We start from the raw sequence: 27,054 nt of genomic DNA on the forward strand, positions 1-27,054 counted from the left end.
CAGGTTTCAAATATCATAGCATAAAAATCAAAGATCAAGAATGAAAAGCTTGGAATTAACTGCATTAGAGGCAATAAAGTAAAATGTTTAAACTTACTACATGCTTAAAGTTACAGTTCATCACTCATCTCTGTTGTATATAATGCTAACTATAACTAAGCTTCAAATTTAGTGAATTTACATATAGTTTCTTTCCAAATTGGTTCAAATATCCAAAAAGTTAAAATAAAAATGAGAAAAGGCAAACACTGGAAACTAGTCATCTGTATACAATATCTATGCTTTACAACAATGATTCAGCAAATCATATAATTTAATGTGAATTTTTTTTTGTTTCTGTTTTTTTTTGGTCAGCTCTAACTGCTAATGTGAATTTTTAACAGATTTTAATCAGTTTTTTTCTATAAGACATGATTTGATTTGGGCTTTCAAGTGATAGTTCAAAGGATACTAATAACAATTGTTATTAGTTCAAATTTTTTTTCTATATTGAACTTCAAATCACTCAGTGAGCTACAGGAAGCACCTGTTCTTCCATCTAAAAGAGAAAATGTTATTTGTGAAAAATAGGAAGACCAGTCCATGGTCTTGCAGGCAAGTGCAGTTAGGGAGAAGAGACTACTATGACAATGATAGTTGGAAATGATCACTCTGGAAAAGAACTAGGTGCTGAAAGGAGGCAAGTGATATATGTGATATATATTCAGTATGAGTGTTGAAAACCACAGTGCCTAAAATGGAAGAAGGAAAAGAGAAGAAAGAAAAATATTGTCATAGAGATAGGCTGGGGTAGGGGAGAAACTGAGGACATAGGTGGCAGGAAATGTACACTGATGAAGGGTATAGGACTGAAACTCAATCGTGAACAACTTTGTAGCTGTGTATCTCTGATTCAATTAAAGAATTTGTTAAAAAAAAAACCACAATATATATGTATATGAAAAAACTGCAGAGACGCTAATAATAGGAAGAGTTCACTTTTTTTTAGAGGGGACCAGATAAATTTTAAGTATATGAAAGTTGTGAAAGTTTTAAATATTGAGTGAAACAAGGGTCAGAACAATAGCATAGCAGTAGGGCGTGCCTTGAACGCAGCAGATCCAGGACGGAAGATGATTCGAATTCTGGCGCTCCATATAGTCCCCCAAGCCAGGAGCGATTTCTGAGCACATAGCCAGGAGTTACCCCTGAGTGTGGCCCCACTACCCAAAAATTGACTGGAACAATGGCAATACTTGAAATTACATTTTTTTGTTTGTTTTTGGGGGCCACATCCGATGATGCTCAGGGGTTACTGCTGGCTATGTGCTCAGAAATCCCCCCTGGTTTGGGGGAACCATAAGGAATGCTGGGGATCAAACCGAGGTCCATCCTAGGTCAGCCGCGTGCAAGGCAAAAGCCCCACCTCTGTGCTATAGCTCTGGCCCCGAACTACTTTTTTTTTTAAAGAGAAGAGGCAAATATTTCAACTATCTTCTTTCACCCCATTTAAGTCACTGAGTTTACTTAGTGCTGAAAAAGAAGAGTTTTCTAATTGCAAAAAAAAAAAAAAAAAAAAAAAAAAGCATTAGCTTTTTAGGGCCGCCTGGGACTAAAGAGATGTGGGTAGAGAGACTGGGAGATTTCCAGATGGATTTTGACAATTCATAGATATTTACATAATGGAATAAATGTTTTCCTTAAGACAGTATTTTCCTTTAGTGTTTTGAGACCACCAGCAGAAGAGGAAGGTACCAAAATTCTGTAACATTAACAGTCTTTGTTTTTATGGTTCTGGCATTTATTAACTAGTGGGAGTTGTTTATTGAGTCATAAACTTTACTAATGGGGATATTATCTCTAAATTATAAGTCTCCTTCAGAATACAGTTTAGTTATAAAAAGAATAATTATTTAAAGTGTCTGCAATGTATCATGTTTATCAGCTTGATTCCAATAATGGCCATTTAATTGCTAATTGTGGGCTTGAACTGAGAACAGCCAGAGAAGTGACAGGCAATAAAAGAAACAGTTGTCAACCCACAGGGTGGGAAGAATATCATTGGCTGGCTGTCTTTCCTTTTCTCCTCCCACTCCTCAAATTAACTTCATACAAGCCTTTATGAGGGCTAAATTATCTACATATTTTAAATCTTGAGGAAAAGACTAATAATGACTGAAAAGTTGAGTAGGTAAGTGACAAATGTGTTAGCTTGAGAAGTTCCAGGAAAGTATCATCCTTTTAAAAGCTTGCTTTCTGGAGAATGGAAAATCTTAAAGTGACCAAATGACTTGTCACTGTAAATGTTTTAAAACATACACACCAAAAACAGAACAACAAAAAACTTGATACAATAATTAAGTCATCAAAATTATATTTAATGTGTAGATGATTCTAATATATACATTAAGTATTCCAGTTTATTGGAAAGTCTATGGGGTCTATTCTAACAATGACATGCATGAAATTATTAGATATTTAGTCTATTAATTCCAATTAAAGATGAAAGAGATATTGTTGTCAACCAAATTCAGTATCAAAGTGCCAGAGTCAAGACTGCAGCAAATATGGAGTGAAAGGAACAGTGAGTTGATTTCTGCTTCCTTCTCTTTGAACCATCCCTGAAAGATAAACACTGGGTCCATTGTCTCTGAAACACAGCATTCAGAACTAAAGAATAGGTTAGATTGGGACAGACTTTATGCCATGAATTCCCAGAGAACTGTGGTCAAAATTTATTTTTTTATTTTTAAATAATATATTTAAGCACCATGATTATAAACATGATAGTAGTTGATTTCAATCATAAAAAGAACACCCCTCTTCACCAGTGCAACATTACCACCACCAATGTCCCCCATCTCCACCCTCCCCCACCTCTGCCTGTATTCTAGACAGGCATTCTACTTCTCTCACTCATTAACATTGTCATAATAGTTGCTAGTGTAGTTATTCCTCTAAAAGCATTCACCACTCTTCGTGGTGAGCTTCATATCATGAGCTGGTCCTTTCGGCCCTCATCTCTATTACCTCTGGGCATTATTATGATAATGTCTTTTATTTTTCTTAAATTCTATACATGAGTGAGACTATTCTGTATCTCTATTTCTGACTTATTTCAATCAGCATAATAGTTTCCATGTGCATCCATGTATAAGAAAATTTCATGACGTCATTTTCCTGATGGCTGCCTAATGTACCAGTTTCTTTAGTCATCTGTTGAAGGGCATCTTGGTTGTTTCCAGATTCTGGCTATTGTAAATAGTGCTGCAATGAATATAGGAGTGAGGAAGACATATTTTTTGGTTTGTTTTTTGAGTCACACCCGGTGATGCTCAGGGGTTATTCCTGGCTATACGCTCAGAAATCACTCCTGGATCAGGGACCATATGGGATGCAGGAGATGAAACCCAGTTCCATTCTGGGTCAGTAGCATGCAAGACAAATGTCCCACCACTGTGTTTTTGTTCTGGCCCCAAGGAAGACATTTTCGTATTGTGTTTTTGTGTTCCTAGGGTATATCCCTAGGAGTGGTATAGCCGGATCATATGGGGGCTCAATTTCGAGTTTTGTGAGGAATCTCCATATTGTTTTCCTTAAAAGCTAGACTAGATGGCATTCCCACCAGCAGTGAATCGGAGTTCCTTTCTCTCCACATCCCTGCGAGCACTGATTGTTTTTATTCTTTGTGATGTGTGCTAGTCTCTGTGGCATGAGATAGTACCTCATAATTGTTTTGATTTGCATCTCCCTGGTGATTAGTGATGGAGCATTTTTTTCATGTGCCTTTTGGTCATTTGTGTTTCTTCTTTGAGAAATTGTCTGTTCATTTCTTCTCCCCATATTTTGATGGGGTTAGATATTTTTTCTCATTAAGTTCTGTCAGTACCTTATATATCTTTAACATTAGCCCCTTATCTGATGGGTATTGGGTGAATAGTTTCTCCCATTCTGTGGGTAGCTTTTGTATCCTAGGTACTATTTCCTTTGAAGTGCAGAAGCTTCTCAGCTTAATATAGTCCAACCTGTTTATCTGCTTCCACTTGTTTGGACAATGCTATTTCCTCCTTGAAGATGCCTTTAGTCTGGATATCATGGAGTGTTTTACTTACGTGTTCTTCTATATACCTTATTGTTACAGGTCTGATATCAAGATCTTTAATCCATGTAGATTTGACCTTCATGCAAGGAGTTAGATGGAAATCTGAGTTTGCTTTTTGCAATTGACTGACCAATTGTCCCAACACCACTTGTTGAAGAGGCTTCCCTTGCTCCATTTTGCATTTCTTGCCCCTTTGTCAAAGATTAATTGATTGTATGTCTGGGGAATGGGGTCAAAATTTAAACTAATAGCAAAATTGAAACTTCACACTGTGAATTCCCAGAGAACTGTGGTCAAAATTTAAACAAAAGGCATAATTTAAATTTGACAAAAACTGCTTAGTCTCAGAATATATGGATCTAAAATAAAAATAAAAATAGAAGTACGAACTGGAGCTTACTTTTATTTGCTTTGCAAGAGCCCAACTCAGGTTCAATCTCTAGCATTCCTATGGTCCCCAAGTCCTACAAGGAGTGTTTCCTTAGCACAAAGCCAGGAGTATACTCTGAGCATAGCTATGACCTCACAAAAATAAAAATAAAATTTTTAATTAAAATAAATGTAGAAAAACACATGTAGTTTCAGAATATTTGAACTTTGAATAGGTGGGTACATGTGCAGATATATTTGCATGCTCACAGAATGAAGCAAAGAATAACTCAAACTTTAGTATTCACATTCCCACATCTTTTAGACATAACACATTTTGGTGGTATTATTATTATATATACATGCATATAGGACATTAAAATGTAAGCACTGTATATTTCCCAAACTTTACCTTTGGCTATGTGGGTGTTCTGCAAGGGGATGGGGTAGGTTCTTTTTTTTTTATAGCATTGCTATTTCAGAAATAATAAATACATTCACTGCAAAGAGGTCTAAGGATTATTTTGATACTGTAGATATCATTAAAGCTTACCGTATTTGCCGGTGTATAAGATGACCCTTCAACCATTGAAAAACTTCCTAAAAGTCTTAAAAGTAAGTTACTTCTTAAAAGTAAGAGGGGATCACTCGTCCCTCAAGCTGGAACACGTTTCAGCATGCTGTATACCAGCATATAATATGACTCCCGACTTTTAGGAAGTTTTTCATGGGTTGAAGGGTCATCTTATATGCCGGCAAATATGGTAATTATTAAATTAATATAAAACTTTATCAAAAGATTTAAACATGTTTAATGGAATAATTTACTGTTCTGTCATAACTTGATTTTATATTATTATGTATAATAATAAGGTGACAAGTCACCTTCTTTCATGCTTAATGAAAAATTAAGCTAAATAGAAAATTCCCATAAGATTACTTGATATTAATAAATCATACAGACAATAAAATTATTCACATTTATTTTAATGGCATTTTAATAGTACTAGCGTACAATCAATAAGAAGAGATGTTCTGAAAATCTAAAATGATAGAAGATTAATTGTAGTTTCTAGTGAGTAAAAATCCATGGTTTTTGTTGTTAATAAAAACACATTTCTAAGCTAGCAAAATTAGAGCAGGAATTCAGAAGATGTTGACCAAAAAGGAGTTGGTTACTCTGGTGTTATGCCATATACATCCCTCAAAAAGGCCATATAGTCAATGTATTTCACAGGAATAGGTGATGGCATCCCAATCCACACTTCTTCACATTTCTAGGAAAGAAAAAAATATATGAATATAATTAGAACTGTAATTCAAAGTTCAGTTTTTTAAGTATAGTATCAAAGTTTTCCCTGTATTATGTATATATGTATTTATGTATATATATTCTCAAAACAGATATTTATACTATCTACTTTCAGATCATAGGACTTTGTGAGAAATGAGGTTCTTATACTCAATTATTTGCACATCCTTGTATAGAATTATATACCTATGCACTTGAGCATGTGACTTTGAGAGCCTCCTACATGTAGAGTATATTTTTCTGTCCCATTATATGGGCTAGTTTTAGCCTCTAATATTGGCAGATGTCAGATGTAATACAGACATCCTAATATGCTAGACATGATTTCAGTTGATCTTCTGTGCCTCTCATTTCCATGATGAAATTGGCTCAGAGAGCTGCTTGTCGAAGAATCACACAAGAGACCAGGTCTATCTTGCAGCTGGAGCTACAAGCACAAGTAATTTCTAGGATTAGGTTTGGTTTGTTTCTTTTTTGTGGGGAGAAGGAAGCACACTAGTGGTGCTCAGGATTTACTGTTATATCTGTACTCTGGGATCACTCGTGGCGGCTTTGAGGTTGGAGGTAACTAGGGTTACCTCCTATTGAACAGAATCAGCTGCATGCAAGCACTCTACTTGATGTAGTATTGCTCCAAGAACTTTAGGGTTATTTTGGTAAAGCAGATAACAACAAAATGGTTAGGAAAATGAAGGACCTGTTGATGTATACCATCGAATATAGTATATTGGGATTTATTTGCTATGCAACATTATTGCAGCTGTAACTCCTCCTCTGATTAATTAAGAACTACACTTTTCTATTAAAAATTTGCAGCTATATTGTTGCTTGGTTACTCTTTTGTTTTATTTCTTTTGCTTTTACTGCTTTTAGGGATATACACAGCAGTACTCAAGGCTTACTACTGGTGTTACTCAGAGGGCCATATGCACTCCTGAAAACTAGCCTTGGTTGCATGCAAGACCAGTGCCTTAACTCCTGCATTATATCTCTAGCCAAATACTATCTACCTCAGAAAAGCACAAAATCTCAGAGGACCATATGGGATGCTGGGATTCAAACCACCATCCTTCTGCATGCAAGGCAAATGCCCTACCTCCATTTTATCTCTCTGGCCCCATATTGTTGATTTTGGTTTTTTTGGTTTTTCGTGCCATACCCATTTGATGCTCAGGAGTTACTCCTGGCTAAGCACTCAGAAGTTGCCCCTGGCTTGGTGAGACCATATGGGATGCTGGGGGATCGAACCTCAGTCCTTCCTTGGCTAGCACTTGCAAGGCAGACACCTTACCTCTAGCGCTACCTCGCCGGCCCTTATATTGTTGATTTTTAAGTCTAATAACAGTAACTATTACTCTGATTTCAATAATATAAGTAAAATTGCAATATTAGAAGGAACATTGTTTATTTAAAAGTGGGCACTAACTCTTATCTCCAATAACCAGATTTTAGGAATGCCTTTAAGCTTTAGCTTACTATGTATAAAATAAGAATGATGGGGCCGGGAAGGTGGTGCTAGAGGTAAGGTGTCTGCCTTGCAAGTGCTAGCATAGGACGGACCGCAGTTCAATCCCCTGGCTTCCCATATGGTCCCCCCAAGCCAGAGGCGATTTCTGAGCGCATAGCCAAGAGTAACCCCTGAGCATCAAACGGGTGTGACCCAAAAACCAAAAATCCAAAACAAAAATGATGATACTTGGTCATAGAAGCTACTAGTACAAAATAATCAAAGGATATTCTTTAAATGCCAAAAGTAGATCCTCAACAAGTGATATGCCCAAAGATGTACCCAATGTGCAACCAACTGTCCTTACTTTTCACTGCCAATGTATCTTGTGACAAAACAGTTTTAAAGTCAAATACTAATGCTTCTGTAATTCTAGTTCTCATAAAATAAAACCACAGCCAAAGTTTCTTAGAAATGATAACTGATAAGATACCAATAACAAAAGGCAAGTTATAAAGTTTATATTAGAATTAGCAGTGCTATTTTTTAAAAAAAATGTGAATGTTGAAATTAAGTAAACAGCCTATAAACAAAAGGACATATTTTTCCAGTTTTATAGCTACCATCTGTGAGAAAGCATAAAAGAGAAGAAATTGTGTCTCTAGGCCATGTCAGTACTGGGGAAACATGCAAAGGTCCATAGATAGTCATGGGCTGCTGCAGGGTCAAGACACAGTTCTGGTCAAGGGAATTCTGGATAATTCAGACTATTTCACAGGACCAATGGTACAGCTTACATTATCTATGAAGAAAAATCTGTGAACCAACTTACATTAACTATGGAGAAAAAGCACTCAACAAGGGGTAGCAAGACCTATCAAAACTTAATAGTTTCAATCATAGGTTTACCTATAATTTTGTTTGTTTGTTGTTGGATTCCATTACTATTTAATGAAGTAACTTTTCCATCATACATACGGGACCACATATGAATCTGTGGGACAAATCATGATGTCTAGGAACTGTTATTCCTGACTTTGGAATAGGAACTTGTTCACCTTGAATAAAGACTATTTTGATAAAAAAAAAACTATGAGTCACTATCCAGTTTCCCCTCAAGTTCCATCTTTGTCACTCTTTTCTCTGCATGGTTAGAAGAGCTCTGTGGATGAACATCACTCCTCAGATGTACTTGTACTCTGGCTTCTTGGTGGGTTCAGACAACGGGAAGCAGCTACTGACTACATTCCTTCACCTTTCCCCTCCCTACCAGACTATGCCGTAGCAGTAGTTATAATTCTCTACTCAGACTATAAAACTGGTCACACTCTGCTTCACTATTGATAAAGGAATCCCAGTTCTTGTTAGTTACAAAGTTCACCTCCCTGATTTCTTTCTCTCTTTTTTGAAAATTAACCCATCTTAATTTTTTAAAAACAAAACCCAACACATCAAATTCTTTACTATCTACAATTTAGTTAGATCCAAATAATCTAAGACTAAACGTTTAATCTCCTAACAGAAGCAAGGAATTGAGATACTGAAGACACCAAGAATGTGAATGCTAAATGTCAGAGTTCCAGCTGTGAGTCACAAGTCTTCTGCTCAAATACTCTCGAATATATTTTCATGTCAGTTTGTGAACATTTTATAGGAAGTTCTTTAAAACTGTTTCATTCTAGACACCAGGCTTCTTCAATGATACAAACTCCAAGAAACTTTTATTTCCACTTGATAGATAGGATAAGAATTTTAGTTTTTGACTCTTATTTGGTAGTGTAGAGAAGTCAAATCTTCAGCAATCCCTTTAGTAGTTAATACATGAAGCAGAGAGGCAAGAAAAGACCTGATCATACTGTGTGTTGGTTCCTACTTGACTTTCTGAAGGTGTAACTCCTGAAGTATTAAATCACATTCAGGTCACTACAATGGAATCTATTTAAATGATAAAAAATGAAAACACCCAGTGAATGTAAAAATGATCAAAATTAAAAAAAAATTTTAGCACAGGTCAATTCATCCCAACCTGACCCTTGCTCCCAAATGATACAAAGCAAATTTTAATTGGGATGGTAACTCAGTTGACTTTGCAATTCACACAGTTCCTGTTCTTAGAAATGAGGGAAAATGACATTCGGGCCAGAGCGATAGTGTAGCAGTAGGGCATTTGCCTTGCACGTGGCTGATCCAGGATGGATCTCGGTTAGATCCCTGGCATCCCATATGCTCCCCCAAGCCAGGAGCAATGTCTGAGTGCAGAGCCAGGGGTAACCCTTGAGTATCACTGGGTGTGTCCCCAAACCAAACCAAACCAAACCAAGAAATGAGGGGAATGACATTAAATGCAATTAGCAATGTAATAGCAGTAACCAGATGTGTTAATAGAAGATTATCTGCAGTTCATCAATCCTTTGAATATATGTAGGAAAGCATGGCTGTCTCCCAACTGCCCACATCTGAACATATTCAGCTACCAGGAAAACTGCAAAGGAAGGGAAATTATATTTATTCCAAGGTTCATTTACTGAGATTTTCTCATGACTTTTTTCAGCAAATTTTCAGAGTGGGGAGAATGTGCTAGGGTCTGCTGTGTTTTCTGGCATGAACGCCCATTCTCTGAGGGTCCTGAGAAGGGTAATGGACTGGTCCTGGAACCTTTATGAAAGGAGGGATGGTCCCATTGGATGAAACATGTGTGACCCAAAACTTGAGGGTGGAGGTGTGCAATACCAGGCGGTAGTGGCAGGGCAATTGTTCACTACAGCTGGAGGACCACTTGGCGGTAGGTTAAAGTAGTTGCAGAGGAGGTTGGAGAAAGTGCTCCTGGAAATTCTGGAACAGGCTCTAGCTTCATCCCAAAATCTGTGGTACCATCTCTTTTCTTTTCTTTTCTTTTCTTTTCCTCTGACTGCTTGGGACCTTCCTCATTTCACATTGAGTCTTAGGTCATTGGCAATCAAATTATTAAAGGACTTCTCAGCAGCAACATCTGAAGCCTGCCTAGTGGCAAACTGGATGAAAGCACACTGCTGTCTCTGTATAACAGGAATTATCCAGAGTTTTCTAAATTGGTAGAATTCCTTAAATATATTTCAGTAATGGTGTCCCCTAGATCACTGACATGAGTGTGGTGATAGTCTTATTCTCTGGCGGGTCCAGATGGGGCATTGTTGATGCATGCTTTAAAAGCTTGTCTGCCACAGGGCCATTGATCCCATAGTATCGATTTTTCATATTCTGATCAGCAAGAACGATCCGTAGGCTTCTCATGTCTGTATAGACATTCCTCTCTTCTCTTACACTCTCCCTTTTACCCAGAAGGAGCAAATATGGGGATAATTTTTTTATAATAGGGTGTGGGATGGTCAGTTTGAGAAACATAGCACTGGTGGAGGTGGCTTTATCCAGCATGCCAACTGGCCATGTTCCATCAGAGTTAGAAATCTCTCCAAATTTTGAGTGTAGTATTCTTTGTTCACATCTGACTTGGGCATATCATCCTTAAAAGATAGCAATGCATCACGAACCTAAATAGATTGGCCATACTCAGGGTCCAATAGGCAGGTTTGACAGATATTCTTCAGTTTACAGCAGGTCTGGCAAACTTCACTCTTCTTGAAACACATCTGGACCCCTGGACATCAGCGAAATATTGTGAAAGGTCTGGCACAGATTTTGTATTCCTTCCCATACTTTTCTTTGGTCATTTGAATATATGCGTTTTCTCCAAGACTTGTCTGGCACAGAATCGGAAAGTCCGCATCCTCCCAATTCTGCCTGTTGTACATGTTGGAAACCAGAGAGGTCACCATCTTGAGCGCATCGGGAATAGGCAGCAGCTTCCAAGTTGGGAGAGGCTGCCACTATCCTGTCAGTCCCTGAGGCCCCTGATTTATTTCTTAATGATACTTGTCCCTCTGTCAACGATCCCTTGATAAATTAAAATCCATGATTCCTTTGAATATTCTGTATGTTCCCTGAGCAACCTTACTGATACATCAGATTTGAAATTTGAGAGCCGAGTCATAAATTCTACCATCAAGAAAAACTACAAAACAGTGAGCACAAGTCAGAGGGAGCTAGTCAGTAGAAATCAAACCTTCAACCTGAGCATCTTATCTGGGTAATGCTTCTGTGTATAAGCTAAGTCTATCATCCTTATCTTCAAACTCTAAATATTAAACATTGATGACCTACATGTGACTTTTTGGTTATAGTATAAGTACCAAATATTGATGATCATCAAAACTCTAATGTGAGCATGGAGGTAAGGCATTTGCCTTGCATGCAGAAGGATGGTGGTTCGAATCCTGGCATCCCATATGGTCTCCCACACCTTCCAGGAGCGATTTCTGAGCATAGAGCCAGAAATAACCCCTGAGCACTGCTGGGTGTGACCCCCCAAGAAAAAAACCAAAACAAAACAAAAAAACTAATGTGAGAGGTTTCTTCAACCAACCATTGAATAAAAGATATGAATATACATATGTTTTAATTCTTTCATAGCCTCTCTGGCATAACTACTCTCCTGTAACTTTCCTGCAACTGGTAGAAAAATCAGAGTAACATCAGAGAGGAAGAGGCTGTGACTCAATGTCAGGTTGCCGGATGTGAAAGAGTAATTAACAACTGTTTTAAGAGCAGTTAGATGCCACCAGTATGCCCTTGAAGAAAGAAAGTAAAGCAGCTGGTGAAGCAGTGCTAGGAGTGCCTCAGGGGTTGCCTCAGCAACAGAAAGATATTACTGAAGATCAAGGTCATACCCCTTCCTAAACTACCCCTGAGGGAAAAAAAAGCTAGATTTTTTTTAGCTCAATTCAAGACAATTCTGTAAAGCCATCCTTGCTCTTGAGCTCCATATGGGAATGCCTGGATTGTCTCCCTCAGTTTACTCTTGTGTTCTTGCCCTTATCTTCCATGATTCATTCCAATATAAACTTGAATAAATAACCTATACACATAACAAAATCAATAATGGTATTTGACCTAGAATTGGATATCATTTAAGCACACTTACATAACATTCAGAAATAATATTATTCATTGCTGATTGTAATATGTAATGCATACTCAACCGATTTACATTGAATATTTTCAATATAAAGAAATGGTAACATTCTGAAGCTATTTTATAACATCGTTATGAAACAGAAACAAGTATAGATACAGTAGAGTGGTGTAAAGTCAGGAATCTCAGTAAATTGCTGTAAACTCTGGATCATTGTTGGTTAAATTGATCAGGTATGTAAAAACTTTTTTATATATATTGAGGTTCTATGATGTTTAGTAGTGTTAGCAATGATTTTCTAAGCACAATACTCCAATGTTCAGAATGTATTTTATACCTACCGTATTTTCCGGCGTATAAAACGACTTTTGAAACAAAACAAAGTCAACCGAAAATATGGGGTCATCTTATACTCCGAGTATATCCCGAAAAATGTTTCAATATGCTGCTAAATGAAACAACAAAAAAAATCAGGCCACAGAGTTTCCAAATCTCTTTCTTGGGGGCTCCCAAACAGTACTCAGGAGATCTGGGGGCCACTTCTGGCAAAACCCACCTAACCATGTTGGTGGTTCAGTGCTAGGGTCCAAAGATGGGGTGTTGTTTGGTTCATGTAGTGGGGGAGATTAACTGATGCCACCAGGGAATTGCCAGAAAAGGTGCCTATGATAAGGGACCAATCACTACAAGGCTGCTTGGACCACCTCTCTAACTCAGCCAATCCAAGCAGGCTTTTTATGCATGCAAATTATACAATGTTTTGGACCCGAATCTACACTGTAAAAAGCCTGCTCAGATTGGCCAGAGTCAGAGAGGAAGTCTATTACAGTATAACCTTTGAACCTTTGCTTGTTGTGATTGGCTCACTGTGGTACATACAGTTGCAGCACAGGAACATTCTGTCTGATACAGCGAATATAGGCCTAAACCTATGTTTTAACTGCAAAATTAGGGGGTCGTCTTATACGCTGGAAAATATGGTATGTCTTTTTTTTTATTGGCCACATTCGGTGGTGCTCAGGGATTATTCCTGGCTATGTGCTCAGAAATCACTCCTGGCCGGCTCCGGGGACTACATGGGATGCTTGGGCTTGAACTTGGGTCAGCCGCTTGCAAGGCAAACACTCTCCTTGCTGCACTATCTCTCTGGCCCCAGCTTTTATTTTTTTAACTGGCTGAGGAAGAATGGTCTCTTCCAATGTTTGCCCACAATCTGATATGCTTATAAAGTTGATCAGAAAAACTGATAAGAAACCCTAAAAGTATATAGTTAATCTCATTTTATAGGATAATAACTGGAAGCACTTACTGCTGATGCACAGAATATTTCTTACTCTATTCCTATTCTTTAATTCTTCAACCGCGATTTTTTTAGGACAAAATCACTGCTCTTAGTCTATAAACTTTATAGTATAAAGAGATTTCTCAGGGCCCAGCCTCTTGAGTTTAGAAAATAATGTATCTCCATTTTATAAACAAAAATAACAATGAATAATTAAATACTTACACAGGTACTGTTATATATCAAATCCATTTAATTAATCCTTACAACAACCCTAATATAAGTACTTTATTAGTCTCCAGTTTCTATTTCTTTTTTAAACAGTTAAGAGTTAGTTATTAATTTAAAAGTCAGGAGATACAGTGATAGTACAGTCGGTAAAGTGTTTGCCTTGCATGTGGTCGACCCAAGTATAATCCTGAGTCCCATATGGTCCCCCAGCCCTGCAGCAGTGATTCCTGAGTGCAGAACCAGGAGCAATCCCTGATCATCATTGTGCAGGCCCTAAACCAAAAAAGAAGTCAAAGAATATTCAAAGATAGAAACAAAATATGCTCCAGAGGAAAACCTTACCAATTAATAAAATACTACTTTGGGTCTAAATTTCATAAGATCTGAGTAATCCTCCCTAACTTGGCATACTACAACAATAATAAAGAGTGACAATTTTGGTGATCAGTTGAGAATAGCAATTATATTGTTGATATACATGTTGGTAATATGATATAGAAGAGGACTGCAAACTCTGAGGTACAAATGTCCAACTTTGAATTCAATCTCCTTCACTTTATTAGCCAGGTGTTTTTGAACAAATTCACTTCCTATCTGAAAATATGTACAGGTGTGGTGAGAAATAAGTAAGCTAACTGCCTGGCACACATAGCTGATCAATAAATATGAGTTACTGTTGCCAACTCAGATATCTTTTGATCTTTGATTTTTAGGTGAAAAGGGCTAAAAAGTTTAGTAACTTACAAAAACTAACCCAGCTGATTAACAATAATTCTAAGGATCTGAGCTCAGGTTTATGTAACTTGAGACCTTCTGTTCTACATGGTCCATCTTTAGCATTTCAGGCCTATAGCTACATACAGGGCAACAGTGAACTGTACTATCTACAAAATTGGGTTAGAGGTGAAGTGGAGGAAAGTATAGTTAAGAGAGTGATTTTTAGGTACACAATGCATCTTTCTAGAGTAACCCTTTAGTGGATTCATAAATAAAATGAATGGGTCACAAAATAAGGGAGAGAATAAATGAAAAGGAAAAAATGAAATTTTTGTACTATCTATTGTCAAATAGTTTATCAAATGCTTCTTTCACTGCATAAGTACATACTATGTTGCTCTAAAAACTTTCTTTGTACTACTAAAAGATTATTAAATTAATTTATATTCAATAGTTATTAGAAAAATTAAAATAAATCAGTAAGATATAATATTTTAAAAGTAAAAATATAAAAATTACCTGAATGTTTATCATTGGAGGAATGAATAACTTATTGTATATCTATGCACATATTAAAGAATGGCCTCATGTTATATATACTAAAGATCATCAACTTACCATGTTGTACTATTAGAAAAGCACAGTGCCAATGAAATGAATGAGGCATGATTACATTTTTGTAAAATAAATAAGAAATCTCCAATAATAATAGCCAAGCAGTTGGGTGGTCGATTGAAATGGAAAAACTCAGCAATAAAAACTAAGAACAAGACCAAAGGCAATCGATAACTAATTGAAAAAAGAGATATATATCAGTTAAGGTCTTATAAGCAAACTTCCCAGGTGGACAAGAGCCAATAACAGGATTATTTACAAAGTAGTGGAAACTGTTTCATAAAACCATCAGGATCCATTGCCCAGTGCCACTACCTGGGACTTAAGGGATAGGTGAAGGTGGTTACCAGAACCTGTAGTGGGCAGTGATATGAAGAGACTCCACATAAGAGTTTCAGACCTTGGTAGGAGGTCCGTTGTCTTTCTTCTATACCTCACTCACTCTCCTGCTGGAGACCAGAGTGCTAGAAGGTCCAATAATGCATCCCATAAATCAGTTAACTTGGGATTCAGATCAGGATAAAAAGGAAATGAATAGATGATAGCCAATATAAAATTGGATAAAATAAAATTAAAAGGCAAAATAAAAAGCCTAATAATATTTTTTCTCTTTTATTTGAAAAATTAAAATATTTACATGTAAAATAAAATGGCAAATCAAAGTATGGAATTTTTTTTGCCACACCTGGTGATGTTCAGGGGTTACTCCTGGCTATGCGCTCAGAAATCACTCTGGCTTGGGGGAACCATATGGGACACTGGGGGAATCGAACCATGGTCTGTCTTAGGCGAGTGCTGGAAAGGCAGATGCCTTACCACTCTGCACCACTGCTCCAGCCCCAAAGTATGGATTTTTTGTAATGACACCTTAGATTTTTTTTAGTTACATTCAATATCATCAATAAAATTTATACTGAAAGTATTATTATTTTCATTGAAAGAAACTTAAGTTCAAATATTGACTCCATATATACATGTCTCTAACTTCTTCATCTCTAAAATGTGAATATTGAATGTATCTGCTTCCATGATTGCTACTAAGATTCAATGAACTAAAAGATGTTAAGTTCTTAGAACAGTGCTTGAAATATAGAAATTGTTATAAATGTTTACTATTATGGTGATGGAAGGATACTGAAAACCCCTTAATAGGGTTCCCTTCTAAATGCTGCCTCTAATTTATCCACTATCTAACCAGAACAAGCTTCATTTTTAAGGGGCTTATGGGCCACACCAGGCAGGGCTCAGAGGATACTCCTGGTTTTGCACTCAGGGGTCATTCCTGGCAGTACTGGTGGGACCCTGTGGGATGCCAGGGATCTAGCCTGAGTTAGCCACATACAAGGCAAATGACATACCAGCTGTGCTATCATTATGGCCCCACCCTTTTCCTTCTTCCCTCACTTTCCTTGTCTTCCCTTCCCTAACCTTAAGTTCCCCTCCCTTTCCTTCCCTCCCTTCTCCTTCTCTTTCGTTCCTCTCTCCCTCCCTCCCTCCCTCCCTCCCTCCCTCCCTCCCTCCCTCCCTCCCTTCTTTCCTTCCTTCTTTCCTTCGTGTTTAGGCCATACCTAGAAGTGCTCAGGGTTTATTCCTGGCTCTGCATTCAGGAACCATCCTGGTAGAACTTGAAGAAACTAGAATTAAGAGTAGGCCACACACTAGGCAAGCATTCTACATGCTGTACTATCTTTCTGGCTCCCCAGACTTATCTTGTTTTTCATTCTTCTTATTGAGCCTTCAGTCCAGTTACATCAATTCCTTCTGCTTCTGTGCAAGTGTCTCACACCTTAAGTGCCCCATATCCCTGAACTGATTTTGTGGTGCATTTTCATATGATGTCACTTTTCTACCTTGCTAACTATTACTATTCACCTATAAAATAGCAAGAGTCATATCCCTGTTTGAATTTGATTTTCAAATAGCTTCCTTCTCTTGCCATGTATTCAGGCAGGGTGTATCATGTCACAATCCCCATCAGCAGTGGATCCCCTAATGCAGCAAAAAATGACATTTGTTTCTGGAATCCAGCACACAGCACAGATATGTTTAGAGCAAAAATGATACTGAAGAAGCATAACTGCTAGAACCACAAAGAAAGACTTCATCATAAGCTCCATTACTTGAACTGCACAGTCACCAAGATCTCTAGATACAGAGGTCTGATGTTAGCATCCAAGATGAAGCAGAAGTCTTCCATACACTACGAAAGCACCAAGGGGAGAGTAAATGATCATGCAAGGAGTCTATATTTAATCCCATGACAGTATACTTCAGGGGTGGAGAAACCCTGTATCTCCTAGGCCAAGGGAATTCCCTCTACAATATTCCCAATATTGTGCCTAGGCAAAGGGAAAAAGAAAAGGGAAAGAAAAGCACAAAACAATCACTTTTCCACATATTTATTTATCGATTAATCAATTTTTTTGACGTCTTTAGTTTGGTGTAGAGATTGAAGTTGATGTCTCCAATATTTTATTTTATATTATCTTTCTCTTTCTTTTTGTACTCCAGCATGATTTGATTTCAGAACCGAGACTATTGAGTGGTGCTTGTCTTTATTGCTGTAGTGCTCACTGGATATTTAATTTGATATTTCTTTCTGTATTGTTGTGGTGTTTCAATTACCTTTTTCTCATCCTCTCTCAAACTGAGGTTGAAAGCCTCTAGAAGGACTCCACCCATTTTCAACGTATTTGACTTCTTTTTTTTTCTTTTCTTATTTTGTACCCTAATCTATTGCTTTTCTTTCCTTCAAACAAAACCACATAACTCAATTTATCTAGCTCCACCTCTTAAATAGAGGGGGAAACAAGGGAGGGTAACAGGACCAAACAGATATATGATCACTAATAGTAAGCTAGACAAAGAGGGGACCACCTACTCTAGCAGCCCTGGGGGGGGTGAGAGTGGGGGATATGGGTTGCAGAAAGGGAACTGGGATGGGGGAGGACATATTTGGTGATGGGTATTCCCCTGATTCAATGTTAATATGTACCTAAAATATTACTGTGAAAGATATGTAAGCCATTATGATCAAAAATTGTGTTTTAATCAGAAATGTTCTTTGACTTACATGTATTATTATATTATATGTTATGTTACTATATTATGTTATACTACTTCACCTCAATATGTTAATCAATTTTGTCTCTTGAATAAATTCTTACAATAAAAAAGAATATGCTTAGAGTAGATACTTAATCATAAATATTCTGAGAAATAAATTTATAAATGAATGCATTGAGTAAATGATCCAAAGTCATTAAGCTAAGTAAGGAACAGAGGTAGAAGTGTACCATAGTTCTGTTTGATTCTAACAGCTACCACTTTCTCCCAACCTACTGGATGTTCAAAGGCTACCTGACACTCCAGAATAACTTCATGAGCTCCTCAGGGGCATTAGTCAATTTTAGGCCAGAATGAGATGGTCAGTAGAGAACAAATAAATGTTGCCTTTTGGGGAGTATCAACCACATGGCATTTACTTTATCAAAGAGTTGCCCAAGAAAATCAATTTTTGAAGCATGTTAAAATATAAACAAACTATACCCACCCACTCACTCCTTAATGACAATTAATCCAAAGAGACCTTAGGGAATCCATACAATTCTACAATGTTGAGAGCAGAATCTAATCACATAGATTTTGTTTACCCTAACCAATCTCTTAAAAATTAGTATTTTAAAATTGACTCCATTGTGAGATGTGCATGCCCATATATTGTTTCAGCTAAGGCAAACCGGTGTACGTGGCAATGGGATACACGGGATTCTTGACAGATACACTATTTGAGATGTGCTTTTTTGGCTCATGATGATGATGTCATGCACTTAGAGACAAGATATTTGCTCAGCATGTAAAGTGAATTAATTAACCTTTACCAAAAAATACCTAGAAACACAAAAACTCTTAAAAATCCTGATGTTAATATTTTACACTGAAAAATAATTTTATGGCAAATAATACAAGAAAAATATCCCAGGATGGGTTTTAAAATGCTTTAGATTTACCTGTTTTTCATATGATGATGGACCATCCACACGGTAAACCGGATATTTTCTCCAGTTCAGAGCATCGAAAAGTACTTTGAAATCTATTTGCTTTTCATTATTTTCAAAGCTGAAAATATAATTTAATATATGAATTGTCTCATCTACACAAGTCAGGATCAAATGTTAGCTTAAATAGAGATGCAATATTAGGTATGCTTTATGTGATTTAAAATTTTTTTATTTGTTGCAATTGTCACAGAAACAAATCAGTTTATTCAGCAGCTAAGACCATTACTATATTTTGTTAAGAATATTTGAAGGTCTTTTTATTTCATATAATTGATACATATGTAATTAAAGCAAATGTTCTTATTTCTAAATTATATGCCTTCAAAATCATTAAAGTAAACCTATTTTAATTCTGTCCACTAACATGTTTTTTTAGGAAAAAAGACAACTTTATCACATTTATTATGTAGCCCTTGAAAGGAATTATTTAGGTCAATATGTAGTCATGAAAATATGTTCGTGATAAAATTTAGAGTGGAAAAGAGGCTATAAAATAATGTATAGCATTGTTATCTCATGTTGTACTTAGTTATATAAAAGTCACACAAAATTATTAGCATTAAATAATCAAAACACAATTGTTACAATGACCCACACATATAAGAAACACTTCTTACCATAAAACCTCAACTGAGAATTTTGCCATAATCTGCCAAATATTTTTGTTGAAGTACCAATGGTTTACAAGACTATTAATGCTGGTTTCAATGAGACCAGAACCACTCCACTACAAAGAGCCATTACCACTCTACCATTGTCTTTTTCTACACAATCGTTAGTATTGTTGATCCCCAAGGAATTGAAAACCCATGTATAACTTCTGACAGTACTCCCAAGCCTAAATAATTACTAATGGACTTTACCAATAACATAGTCAATTAAAATGTACTTTACAGGCTGTATGTATTATATACTGTATTTTAAAAATGAACTCGAGGGGAAAAATTAAGAAACCCAGAGCAAAGAGAAAAATTTTGACACACTATATTGTTTTTATAAATATACTACATTTACATAGTTCTCAAGAAAACTTGATGTAAATGAACCTCTGCAAATCAAGCTTATACTGTTTAATAGTCATATACATATATTGATCATATAACACCATCATTTTGAAGCAGAAGACAAATGTGATACTAAGGTCTTATCCCATGTACACTGTTCTAGACTCCTATCCTCCTCTTAAGATCTTGAAATCAATATATCCTTCTAACTAGTAGTAAACATGGCAAGATGAATGTAAAAAATTAATAAATTCTGGGTATCCCTGACTGCCCCAGGTAGGGAAGCTCCGCCCACCCCCGCCGGCCATGCGAACGGCCCTAGCCACCCCCTGCCTGGGTATCCCTGACTGCCCCAGGTAGGGAAGCCTAACACAACATATAGGTCTAGCCAGCTCAGATCTAACACCCAAGTTTCTTAAATAATTAAGAGCCCATAAAATTGCAAGCAAAATACTAAACAAACCAGAAATACCTATAATCAAACAAGGCAGGTGGCAAAAGCACGCTCTAATCGAAAGGCCATGCAAACTAGGCAACACCAAGATTTGCAAAGAAATATCGGTAAATCAAGGAAGACCCTAACATCTGGAGATATGGAAGGAAACACGTTTCCAAGTCCACCAAAATGAACAGATCCAAGAGATGAAGATCTGAAAACAGCCATGAAAAAAGAAATGCAAATCATGGTAAAAGAAATGAAAGAAGCACTAGCTAGTGAGTACAAGAAAACCATGGATGAAAAAATCAACCAAGAGAAGAACTGCTACAGAATATGAGAAATTCCATACAAATGGAATTTAAGGAAACAATAAATAATATAAAAAGCTATACGAATAGAATCTCACAGCTGGAAAAGCATATAGAACAACTCGAAGAAAAACTGCAATCAAAAACCGTCCAGGAAACCAACAAGGAAATAAAAGGCAAAGCACTGGAAGAGAAAGTCCAGTACTTAATAAACAAAGACAAAAGAAATAATCTAAGAATAGTAGGTATACCAGAAGGGGAGGAAACAGGAAAAGGGGAAGAACAAGTGGTCAGGGAAATAATAGCAGAAAATTTTCCAACCCTCTGGAAAGAGACCTCAATGCAATTCCAGGAAGTAAGAAGAGTCCCAAATAAAATAGACCCTATTAAGCCAACACCAAGACATATAGTAATCCAAATGACAAAAAAAAAGGAGAAAGATGAACTCTTAAAAGCAATAAGGGAGAAAAAAAACCTCAAGTACAAAGGAAGGGACATAAGAATAAAACCAGATCTCCCATTTGAAACAATTCAAGCAGAAGACAATGGAATGACATATTTAAATGACTGAATGAAAGAAATTTCCAACCTAGGGTACAATAGCCAAGTCTTGGAACCAACCTTGATGCCCAACAACAGATGAGTGGATCATTAAGATGTGGTATCTATACATAATGGAATACTACATGGCAGTAAGAAATGATTCAATCAGACTTTCCAGCCACATGGATGGACCTTGAACATATTATGTTAAACGAAGTAAGTCAGAAGATGAAAGATAAACACAGAATGATAGCACTATTCTGAAGCAACTAGAAACTACACCATATATACAACTAATATTCAAAGACCAAATAACAGGACTTAACAGGGTAGAAACCCCAAACAGTGTAATACCACATATATATTGGGCAGAAGTGCCCAAAACACATGAAAGAAGAACATCATAAACTCTCGACCACACATTAAACCATAAAGAAACCAGCAACTGCAGAAACAGCAGCATAGAGTGAACAGGTATGTAATCAGTCTGTTACTGCAAAGGCTCGTAATAATCTCTTAGCGATCTCATACAAGGTTACAGGTAAAGAATACCACGGGAAATCACTGACTACAACCGAAGTATTTAAAAATAATAGGTATTAATGCCTTAAGCTTAATATACTTAAACTAACCTCTCAGCTTTTCTGTCCACAGGCGTTCTTGGATACAAAGGATGGACAACCTAAGATGGCATCTCAGAGCTAAGCCACATGAGATGCCATACCCAGGTTGCGTTACAAAATTGTCTGGACAAAACTTTTTAACACACCCTTTATCTCTAGGGCATACCTTCTTTTAGAACCTGAAGCATATGACCAGCCAGACAGCCGAAGTAGCAACGGTGACCTGCAGACTTATACTACGGGGCCTACTCATCGAACATATTCAAGCAAAATGATGTGCCTCCACTCTTTTCACCTCTCTTCTCACTAATCCCTCTTCCTTTTTTTTCCTTTCCCTATTTAATCTTATTTTCCCCTTTCTTCCTTTCTGCCCCTTCCAAATACTCTCCCCTATCCCCCTTCCAGGAATCCGACTACCCCTTCACCCCTCAATCCCATCCAGATTTTCAACTTATTAAAACTCTTCACCCTCAGTTCTTAATCTATTAGGCATCAAGACTGACCTCCTACCCCAACAAACCAGTACCCAGCACCCGAGCGAAGGGACATCCACTCAAACCCACACCTCGTCCCCAGCAGAAAAAGAAAACCAACATCCCTACTGACTCATGCTGTGTGGCTCTCCCTACCAACTTATCCTAACATGGACTGTTGCTGGATACCGGACTTAGCCATAAAAGGGCTCCCAATGCAAGAACTTTACACAAGACACCCCCTCAAATCTTTTACCAATCTCAGGAAGGGCAGGGTGTGCAATGAAAAGGTGCCTGGGAACCCACACCCCACAAGAAAACTCAAAAGGCAATGGGGAAACCTATACTTCCATCATAAGTATAAGACCTGTATAACACTACCTCTTTATTTTTTATTTCATTTTATTTAAAATCATTTTCCACTATACATATGTGAGCAAATATATATTTTTGTTATTTCTATTTTTTTTTTGGTTTATGGGCCGCACCGGGCATTGCTCAGGGGTTACTCCTGGCTGTCTGCTCAGAAATAGTTCCTGGCAGGCACGGGGGACCGTGTGGGACACCGGGATCCGAGCCAACCACCTTTGGTCCTGGATCAGCTGCTTGCAAGGCAAACACTGCTGTGCTATCTCTCTGGGCCCTTGTTTCTATTTTTATGTTTTTTGGGTGTGCGACTTGTTTCTCTGTCCTTTTCACTCCCAAATGCAACGGCAATATAATGAAGCACCATTTCTTCCTGCAAAGGCACACTGAAAAAAGGAGAAATCCCACGTATATAAACAAGCTCTTATCTACTAGGGATAAGAACTCATACTTATTTACAATACAGGGGAATCTCCCACCTTGAAAATATGTCATGTGGACCCATCTTAGACGCCAGATTATACACCGAAGTCCAGACTTGAATCCTGAACCCCAGACATAGAATCGACACAGTTCTTCACAACAGCTACAGGAACCAAAGCCCACCTGGGACATCCTGAATACTACTCGATCTCCAACATGTGCCAGTTCTAATATGATATCCTGACAACAAGGAAATTGGAACAAATGGACATAAGAACAGGTTATCCTACCTTACCAAATAATGATAAAACAAAATCGGAAGACCTACCACACTATGCGCTGTGCAAAAGCCAAGAACGTGATCTACAGATGACCGGCTGATAGAACCATGACCGGGCATTATGTATTCTGAGACCAACAAGAAAGCCCTAGTCTAGGGTTTGGTCTACGTCCTGCATAACAATCATGACCTCCAAGTCCAGAGTCCTGACTGAGGCAATTGCAACTGAACGGGTCTTCTGGAAACATAACGAAAGACGATATCCCAGACTCCATCCGAGCTTCAGAGCAAGGGCCAAGACCATTAACCACAGAAGACAGATTAAAATGCCATCGAGGAAACAGAACTTCTAAAATCACAAAGAAAGTCTTCATCATAAGTTCCACTCCTTGACCTGTGCACAGACTGAGACCTCTAGATTTAAAGGTCTGTCTTTATCATCCAGATCGGAGCAGAAGTCTTCCATACGGCACAAAAACACCAAGGGGAGAGTAAATGAACATGAAAGGAGTCTATAGATAATCCCATGACAATATATTCCAAGGGTAGAGAAACCCTGTATCTCTTAGGCCAAGGGGATTCCCGTTTCGAATGACCCCAATATTTACTGTGCCTATGCAGGGGGGAAGGGACAAAAAAACACTAAATAATCCCTCTTTTTATATTTTTTTATTTTTTATGATTTTTATTGATTTCTTTGTTTTGGGGTAGATATTGAAGTAGTTGTCCATTTTTCTCAATTTTATATTTACTTTTTCTTTCTTCTCTTCTTCCTCTTTGCGCCTTGTCATATTTCCTATCTCAAGACCATGGCAACTATGTGGTGCATATTTTTAGTGCTGTAGTGCTCACTGGATATTTTATTTGATTCCTCTTTTTGAACTGCTGTGGTGTTTCACCTTCTTCTTTTCCCCATTGTCCCTCAAACCAAGGATGAGAGCCTCTAGAATGACTCTGCTCATAGTCGGTGTAGTCGATTTTTACCCCATCATATTACCTTTCTCTTCCTCAAACAAAACCACATAACTTGAGCTTTCTAGTCCCGCCTCCCAATTAGAGGGGGCATTAATGGAGGCACCAAGACCAAACAGTTATAAGACCACTAAGTAATACTAAACACAGAAGGGACCACGCATTCTAGCAGCCCCTGGGGGTGGGGGAGAGTAGAGGATATGGGAGGCAGGATGGGAGCAGTTGTGGGAGGACAATTCGGTGGTGGGATTTCCCCTGATTTAATGTAAATATGTACCTGGGATATTACTGTGAATGATATGCAAGCCACTATAATTAAAATAAAATTATATTAAAAATTAATAAATTATAATAAAAATGATAAGGAAAGGAAGGCTTTTTTACTAGTGTTAAATATAGCTAATAATTATAAGCTAATAAAATTAGTAGTGTGAAATTAAATGCTATAAGAAAATGTCATGCAGACTCATCAATACAAAGAAAATAGAATAAACAGAGTGACCAGGAGAAAGGAAATTCAGTATTTCTTTCCTGTACAGTTTCTTTCATTAAGTATTCTGCTAAACTAAGAAGAATTTTGGTTCATTTAAATTTTGAATTTGAATATCTTTGAATTTTGGTTCAATTACCATTTAAACTCCTTGAAAAATATCTTATTTTTATAAATATTTGTAGCCAAAAATGCAGAAATTTTATCTTTTATTGCTGTGACCTAGGAAAGTTTCTTATACTCAATCAATTTGAAATGTATAAGCAACTTTAATCTAGCAATGAATGCTCAGAGGAAAGTACTTCTTAATAAATGGAACAGAAGCTGAGGTCAAACAATATATTCTTGAAAGAGCTGATATCAAAGAATGAAATCATGTAGGTCTTTAATTTTCATACTGAGTCCTGCAATATACTCTATATAATAGTTCTGGGAGTTAACTTGCATTCTTTGAAAATCCTTCTGGCTGATAAATTGTGAGTAAATATAAGGGTAAGACCAAATTGGCAAAGAAAACAAGTAGTCTTCTGCTAAAATTCAGACAAAGAAAATGGCATCTTAGATAATTGTGATAGCCATATAGCAATCAATTCTGAACATATCTTGATTATAAGATTGATATAGGATATGTGTGTAAGAGAAAGAGAGAATATGACTGTGAATGGGGTGAAAAGTGAGGAAGAAAAGAGAAGACATTTTTGATTAAGCAACTGGAAAGATTAATCTGCAATAAATGAGACAGAAAAGACCCTTAGTGTATATAGTTGGTGGATAAAGATCAGGAGTTTGATTTGTGGTATGTTACATTTTGATAAAAAGCAAGTAGTTGTCGAGCATAGAGTTAAAATTTTTAAGTTCCCTTTATAGGTTCATATAGAAGACAGAAATGAAGGTAGTCATTAACATGTAGGTAGTAAAGTAACTAATCTCGGAGACAAATGAGATCCCCAAGAAAATAATTTTCTTTTATATGTTCCTACATTACAGAACTTATTTGTAAAATCCCACTAAATTAATTAATAAAGGATCACATTAGACTTCATTATCACACACAATCCACTAACCAGATTTGTGAATTATACCACCATAGCACAAAGAAAATATTTTTGGTTTTCTCCTTTACTACTCACTGCTTCCAAACCAGGAACTTCACTCTTTATGAATTACAATAGCTTTCTATCTCCATCTTGCTGTTTTTTTTCTTAACTTTCCTTACCATCCATGAAGATTCCCAGAAATTCAAGGCATTTATACCTTTTATCCATTTATCTGGATACTTTAAATTCAAATATTTCTTTCTCTGAAGCACCTCCCTAAAGTTCTTCATATATGAGTTCCACTGGCTCAATTTCCCTTTGGCATCAGAACTATACATGAAAATATATGAAGATAACTACAGAAAGTTCTAATATTAGGCCATAATAATAAGAAGTTGTGTGTTTACCTATTATGCTAGGCCCTCATCCTCTTTCTGTGCCCACCTCATGACTTACCAGATTCACCATTTCAAGTTTATATCCATTTTGAAGGACAGATTAGGAAGTATAGTACTGAAACAAGTGGTATTTAGAAATATTCAGAAGTTGCAAATGAACACAGCTCTGAAATAATGAATATATCTTTCAGAAGAAAATATGAAAATATGAAAGATATCTTTTTAGTGTTTCAGAGCCAGTGCTTATAAAGAATCGAACTAATGTGGCATAATATTGCAATATTTATTTTAAATTCTGTATTACAGGACTTCAACAGCTATAAGAATTTACTCCAAAAGGAGCAAGGAAAAAGAACTAAGAATATTTTAGTTAAAAGGGATAAAAATAAGCACTTATTTTTGGAAGAATTCTTTGCTCTTGGAAAGTGGAAAGAATTACAGTAAATCATAATGGATCAATCACAAATATTTAACTCCTTTCCCACCAAATGGATATTAAATGAATTTAAGTAAATAAAATACCATGATGACAAATACTATAGGGGATAACAGACAAAATAAACAGGAAAATTAAA

At 36.9% G+C, this 27,054-nt stretch overlaps 1 protein-coding gene and 1 pseudogene across 1 annotated transcript in view; both read right to left on the bottom strand.

Annotated features, from left to right (window-relative positions):
* Positions 1–5,625: 5,625 nt before the first annotated feature.
* Positions 5,626–27,054, bottom strand: part of EFHC2 (EF-hand domain containing 2) — a 208,358-nt gene continuing 186,929 nt past the window's right edge. The window contains exons 14-15 of the mRNA XM_049766899.1: positions 19,073–19,181; positions 5,626–5,727 (exon numbers count right to left, since the gene is read on the bottom strand). Of these exons, the coding sequence (XP_049622856.1) occupies positions 5,626–5,727; positions 19,073–19,181 (211 nt within the window). The remainder of the gene's footprint in view (positions 5,728–19,072; positions 19,182–27,054) is intronic.
* LOC125999217 (pre-mRNA-splicing factor RBM22-like) lies at positions 9,787–11,021 on the bottom strand (annotated as a pseudogene).

Source organism: Suncus etruscus, chromosome X (genome assembly GCF_024139225.1).
Source record: "Suncus etruscus isolate mSunEtr1 chromosome X, mSunEtr1.pri.cur, whole genome shotgun sequence".
Lineage (NCBI taxonomy): Eukaryota > Metazoa > Chordata > Mammalia > Eulipotyphla > Soricidae > Suncus > Suncus etruscus.